General features: G+C 44.2%; 1 protein-coding gene across 1 annotated transcript in view; it reads left to right on the top strand.

Moving 5' to 3' along the window:
* The first annotated feature begins 207 nt into the window (after positions 1-207).
* Positions 208-7,570, top strand: part of LOC116222990 (activated RNA polymerase II transcriptional coactivator p15-like) — a 23,207-nt gene continuing 15,844 nt past the window's right edge. The window contains 1 exon segment of the mRNA XM_031578458.1: positions 208-291. Within this exon segment, the coding sequence (XP_031434318.1) occupies positions 208-291 (84 nt within the window).

Below are 7,570 nucleotides of genomic sequence, written 5' to 3'. Positions count from 1 at the left end.
TAGTGGCTAAAGTACAAGTAAGTGAAAGGTTTCCATAGAACTCTTTGCACATTCTGGTGATGATGGAAACCATCATGCTATATTCCTAAAAATATATATATTTCATAAGGGAAGAAAAACCACATAAGATCTAAACCTGCCCATAAGTGAATCCTTCCAAGATGGACTGCCTGTGCAGTGAAAGAATGCTTGTCTTGGTCTCCAACTATGACAGGAGACAGTTCACAACAAGGTCTTGGGGCATCTGGCAAAGACTCAGGGTTTACAGCCGCGGAGGGATCCTCCGTGCCAGTGAGGTGGGAGACGCTGGGGCCGCGGTATTCCTCTTTGCTCACTCCAGTTACTTCTCCGGCCCTTAAGAGCTCCACAGGGGCCATCTTTTTTTCTCAGCTCCACTCCCAGCCGTGCAAGAACGCAGAACGCAGAACGCAGATCGCAGATCGCAGAACGCAGGATGCGGCGCACGGACCCTCCTGTGTGGCAAACCGCCACCAAACGTTTTCCGTTTTGGTTTCACTCCTTTTCTCTAGTCTCTCACCACTGAGAGACCACACCTTGGGCAACTGACAAAAAATCTCAAATGAAAAAAAATCTCATCTTCTGTGATGATCGAGTTACTCCAACTCCAGCCTCCATTTCCAGCAACACGAGCTGCCTGCCTTGTTGTCATAGTTCACTTCATCAAGCGTATATCAAATTCTGATTGATATGCAGTATGTATATTTAATTAGCCATGATAAGTTTGCAGTCATAAATCTGGCTGGAGAGGCGTGCTGGGAGGGGAATCGATGCAGCGAGTGATTGAAACGCCATCGTCCAGCGAGGCCTGTATATCATACACAGGGGAGCGTACACTTGAAAGACTAACACGCCGCTCTCTCTCCGTGAATCCCCATGAGCAGCCAATGAATGTACCCTTTAGGAGCATATGCTCACAGCATTTCATATGTGAGGCACACGGCGAAGGAACGCGTTCTTATCAGTGGTGCCAGGACACCGCCAGCTGTCTGACATACGATGAAAGGGGGGAGATCTTACTCCTCCTCACACAACCCTCCGGACCCCTTTCTGGGTTATCTGTGCATAATTGGCATTTCTGTGTCAGACAACATGTTTCTGTCTGACTATCAGTGTCCACAGCATGACAAAGCTGGGTGCCCATGATGTGTGGATCTGTTCACACACACACTTTGTCATTTGTTCATGATTTTCGGATATTCAAATAGTCATTCAATTATACAAAATCAAACAGTTTATGCAACTATCATCTTATTTTGGTGGTACACTGACTCGTAATATGAAGACTGGCGTCTGTGCCACTGCCACAGGATGCCTGGTGTGTCTGGTATTGCACTATGTAACTTTGGGGTACAGGGCGCGAGACCTCTTGCAAGAAACTACGTAATGCTTTATGGCCCCACCTCACGCAAAACAATAACTAGACTCATGCGCTAGCTATGAGAGAAGCTAGCACAGTATTCTCTGAATGAACAGAGTTGACAAAGAAACTGACAGAGGAAGCAAGGAAGAGAAACAGAGAGCGTACCGAGCAAGAGACCAAAAAGAGTCAGTCTCGGACTGGCCTTTACTCGTTGGCGAGAGCTAAAAGTTACAAAAGGATGCAAGTCAGATGCCAAGCTGGCCTTCTTTCTGTTGGACTAGTCAGTAATAACGTATTAGCCGTCTTGCTGTGTCTTGTGTTGCCCTTGCTTGATGTTTGGCTGTGCTAGTTTTTCCATCATAAACGTCCCTGCCAATGTTATTTATGACAGAATGTACAAAGGCTGTCACCTTTTTTGTTTTTCCAAAGTCATCGACCTGTCCTGTCTCAGGCTAGTATCCAAATAAGTTCATCTCATGTAAAAAAGTGTGCAAGCATATTGTTACATTTATGCAGCAGTTTGCCCCATAGTATAAAAGAAGCTGTTCAGGTGTGACCTGCTAAATATTGCTAAGCATCGTCGACTAGTAGGCTATGTCTAAAACACGAAATTTTACAAGTATGGTGTGTGCGTTCAGGGGGTGGAGGGTGTCGAATAGTAGTCGAGTAGTTCCCAGTGATCATCGAAAAGTATTTTTGCTTGAAATTTGCCCATCCCTAATTTGTTCTTTAAAACTTTAATAGAAAGGTTCTTTCTGCATTCCTGTAAAAAAAAATGTTCCAGCCAGAAGCTTTTCCACAGGTGATGGCCAAAGACAATTCAAGTGGATTTAACAAAGAGCCATATAACTGAGAGTCCATCTGACGGTTCTCTGACAGAGAAAATGTGAAGAGCTCTCAGGGTTGTTATATTCTACTTGTTACACGGTGTGTGGTTATACAGTAGCAATGCACTGAATTCATACGTATGTCTATCAGTCATCGACAGCTCAAACATAATATAGATACGATCTCAAAAGCACATCATATTTAAGTACAAACAGCTAAATAAGAAAAACAATAAGGAACATGTCAAAGGATATAGTAATCAGGGCCGACAGGTGGTGTGGGGGTGGTATGAAAACCAGTACAAATAACACTTTAACACTGATACACTGATAAGGAAATCACCTTCAATAACATACATGCACAGCCAGGAATGTGTGTTTCCATGTGTATGTGCCATATGTTGCCATGTGTATGCAAACAATTTGAGCATGTGTGTGTGTCTGTGTGTATCGTGTGTGTGTGTGTCTGTGTGTATCGTGTGTGTGTATGTGAGGGTATGTGTGCATGTGGATGGGCATGTATGTGCGTGTGTGTCTGTGTGTGCATACATGCAGGCTTGCTTGGGTTTTCCAAGCGCCCATATTAAGTTGACTTGTCCCGCACACGTTTGATTGAAACCAGATGCCAGACTCTCAGGTCCCAAACCAAAAACACCTGCGCTCCCATCTCCGTTAGGAGTTTACGCAGCTTAAACGCGGCCACTACAATAACCGCATCTGGGACGGAAGGGGGGGTGGGGAGTGCTCTCATAGCACAACAGCGCAATTCAAACGGCTGCAGTCTACTCACAGGACAGCACCCGCTGACTTCTACACAGCAAGTTCAGCAAGGCAGGGGAGGGCACATTCATAAACAAATTAGCACGGTTAACACGGTTACTCTACTTAAAATAAGTGAAAAAAAGAAAAAAAGTCAATTATTGTTTAAGTGTGCGCTCTGGGTCTATTATGGGGGGGGGGGCTTCCTTGTGTTACATGCTGACTGGATTTACTCTGGTGGGACAAGCACCCTGGAGGTAGCCTTGGTAAAGGGTGGAGCTGCTTTGGGGAGGTTCCTGGAGGGGGTGTAGGGGGATGGGGGGGGGGATAAGCCGAGGCTAATTGAACTGGGCTGGGACCTCGACGTGAGGTGATTGCCTGCTAATACTCTCCGCTATCTCCAGCTGCATCTTTAACTCAATTCTCTAATGAGCGTCACGAGCCCCTATCACATGTGTGTCCAGGAATCTGAGATAGGGAGGGAAGGGTCGAGAGAGAGAGATGAGAGAGAGAGAGAGAGAGATGAGAGAGAGAGATGAGAGTACGTAGACGTTTGACTTTTTTTAGAAACAGAGAGGGTCTGTTCGCCGTTTTTGAACTCGGATTAGTGAGAGGAGATTTATCCAGCATAAGCACATGGCAAACTGTAAGTCACCCCTGTTCCCAGATCACTGTACAATTACGCACATCTTCCAGATAAGTCAATATATCTGTCAATATTAAACTTTCAACTAATTTTGAAACTAACGAAAAGGTTCCCTACACAATGTTTGCAGTGTCTTTCCACAATGCCCGAGGCAAGTTCCCGAGGTAAGAAGTTCAACAGGACTCATCCGACAGGCAAATACTATTTTCTCCTCTGAATAAATGTGACTGTAAATCAGTCTTAACCCCACAGATACACAGAACTGTGAGCGAAAGACAAGCAAAAGGGCACCAGCTAGTGCACACAGAGCGACGGTGCCCCGGCCATCCATAGCTTGATCACAGCCGTCAGGACCCAATACGAGAACAAACAGATATTTCTGTGAGACCGTTCTCAAGCTGTAGAAGTAGCTTTGCTGCCATTCTAAACAACTAATTTTACAAACGTGCCGTCGTTTGAGAGGTATAGATGAGAAGATATCCCTTGGTATATCAACTTCTTTTAAGATTTGCATCTTGACAGCAGTCACGAACCGCTAAGTAATAAGAACATCCTAGCTACATTTTAATTATATACTTGTTACTAATGTTACTTCATAAAACCTTGAACACGACAACTAGAAATAACTATTGTGAGTGCAAGACAATGCACTGTCATTTTCGTTGTGAGATGCTCTCATCATTAATAATGTATTGCAAAACCATGTAATGGCTGTGTCCATACAGCAGCCTCAGCAAATAGCAACGAACACCCGTCGCGCTCAAAGTTGAAGTTATTGATTTGAGCAACATAGATCTGAAGAAAAATGTACTCACCAAAAAGCGTCGTTAAGCCAAAATAAAACATTCCGTAAAGCATCTTGGGTTGTTCAATGACGGCAGTGCAAACCCAGGATACCGGACCCTCTCCGTCAGAGGAGCTTGACTCAACTGAACAGCAGTCTCAGGAGGCAATGGGGTTATTGAACTACTCTGGGGCAAGGCATTTCCTGTACACGGTCATCTACGTTTGAAGTCTATTCTAAGCGTGTAAGATGCTTAAGACTCCACAACATGCATACTACTGGCCAGCTGTTGTTCTGTATAACAGACTCACACAGACGGAACACCAAAGGGCGCGTTAAAGAGCGCAACCAATGGGGGGGGATGTGACACTGCTGTCTGAAGGAATGTATGAAGTGATGCTGCGCCTCACAGAGGGTTGACTATCAATACTGTCAACACATCATTTTGAGCAGCTTTGACAAATAACGTGTATAGGCTAGCCACATTCAGTACATTGAAGGCATTGTAACCTACAAGACAGTCATGCAACATTTGAGTTTAATCCTATTCATTGAAAAATATTGCATGGATCTCTCATCATACTTCATATTTTCTTAAACATGGTTGGGTAAATGCCTTAAAACTTCAGAAAGAGGTTACATTACAGGGGTCTTTTTACACCCTCCTAGGACTTTGGGAAAAGCCTTATCCCATAATTTCTGTACCAATGGGGTCTAAAAACATGTGATAGGTGTACTCTAGTTTCATCACTTTGTCAGAATTCATTACTGTTGAGCTGTGACCCAATGGTGCTGCAGACCTGTAGGATTTCACACTCATAAACCCCACACGCTATCAATTTCTTTTTCTTTTTATGTTAGGAATGACCCCCTTTTCACTTCTATATTGGCCATTGGCATTTTCCAAAATGAAACCCACCTGACAGCTAGAGGTCAACATAAACACAACATTAATAAAATCAGAACTCCATCTGTCACTCGCAATCAGTGTCTTGAACAAGTGTACTACTTTTCCTTCTCTGGCGTTTCCCATGTCTGTATGTGTATGTTATCCATCTTTTCCCCATCAAGTTGTACAGTTTTCTATGTAACTATCCTTGCCCCAGTTGCCATTTTGGCTTGAGTTGATATAAAATCTAGCTTGTTTATAGAGTAACTGTTTTCCAGGATGTAAACTTTGGTCTGGTCTTGTATTTTGGTACAACTGTTTTAATCTTCATTTTCTGGAAAGTACAACAATGTTATGCTTCATTTCAGGTAAATGTTTTGATATCATGCACACACACAAACTCTCTCTCTCTCTCTCGCTCTCTCTCACACACACACACACACACACACACACACACACACACACATTTCTGTAACAGAAAGCATGTCTCTGCCAGATAATACAGCACAGATGTGTTTCTTCCTGCGTTCTTCATTGCTGTCGATGCCACCCACACAATCAGCGCGGCTCCTGCCGGTATCATATGTGTTCGCAGAAACAGTTTATAGAAGCCTTTCCTGTGTACGCAGCACAGAAGATCTCCTGTGGACAGTGTCTCAGGAAGACCCTGATTAGACTTTTTTCCATACCCCACACCCCACGCCCCTTTTCCCCCCAACACACACACACACACACACACATACACACACACACACCCACACACATACACACACACACACACACACACACACACACACACACACACACACACACACACACACACACACACACACACATACACACACACACACACACACATACACACACACCCACACACAAACACACACACACACAAACACACATACACACACACCCACACACACACACACACACATACACACACACCCACACACAACACACACACACACACACACACACACACACACACATACACACACACACATACACACACACACACACACGCACATACACACACACACACATACACACACACACACACACACACACACACACACACACACACACACACACACACTATCTTCAGAGAGCACCTCCCTTCCTAATTGGCACCTGACTAGCTGCACTTCTTTTTCCTTTCTAGGTCGTTTTTTTTTCTAATTCTCATGTAAAGTAGTATTTATTGTTACACCATGTTTTTTATTGCTCTTAGCTTGACTGTTCTCTCCCTTGTACGTCGCTTTGGACAAAAGCGTCTGCTAAATGACTAAATGTAAATGTAAATGTATATACCTCATCTACTTCCACCTCTGCTTGAATTCTGTTTAGCAATTGAGTTCAGACATGTGATATTGCACAGGCCCATGTATCATATGTGTGTCATACGTGTGTGTGTGTGTGTATGTGTGTGGGTGTGTGTGTATGTGTGTGTGTGTATGTGTGTGTGTCATACGTGTATCATGCGTGTGTCATATGTGTATCATACGTGTGTCATACGTGTATCATACGTGTGTCATACGTGTATCATATGTGTGGCATACGTGTATCATGCGTGTGTCATACGTGTATCATGCGTGTGTCATACGTGTATCATGCGTGTGTCATACGTGTATCATGCGTGTGTCATACGTGTATCATGCGTGTGTCATACGTGTATCATGCGTGTATCATACGTGTATCATGCGTGTGTCATACGTGTATCATACGTGTGTCATACGTGTATGTCTATCTACACATCAGACCTGCAGGAGTCGCAGCCTAATCCCTGGGAATGAAGGAACTGAGCCTGGATGTGTGTGAGTGGCAGAGCAGACCAACATGTGGCTACCGAGGCATCCCTCGTTGAGGCATGTGAAATCCCACGAAAACCCGTCCTCGAGAAAAAGTCCATGCCACGCCAGACTAGTCTTTTGTTTACATTTCCCTCCCATTGTAGACGGCTAAAGACCACGCTTGTGGTCCCTGTTGGCCTTGTATGTCGTTATTCCGCCCCCAAATGTATAGTTTGTTCCCAAACACGTACAGCATCTGTCACATCTCCGGGCCTCTGTTTTATTAACGTGACAAATGTTTGTTGGCGTAAGTCTTCAAAACTCTTAGAGCCTATTAGGAACGTAAAGAGCTGGAGCTTTTAAGCTGTCATTTAGCACGGGGCTATTAACTGACCACACCTCGCGATAACGGAAGAGGTTTTGTCTGACACGGCTAAAACAATAAACTGTCCTCTATGTGAATGACACAGATGTTAGATAGAGGGCAGGAAGCT

Source organism: Clupea harengus, chromosome 12 (genome assembly GCF_900700415.2).
Source record: "Clupea harengus chromosome 12, Ch_v2.0.2, whole genome shotgun sequence".
Classification (NCBI taxonomy): Eukaryota; Metazoa; Chordata; class Actinopteri; order Clupeiformes; family Clupeidae; genus Clupea; species Clupea harengus.
The sequence above is the reverse complement of the archived record's forward strand: the minus strand, read 5'-3'. Positions and strand labels throughout refer to the sequence as shown.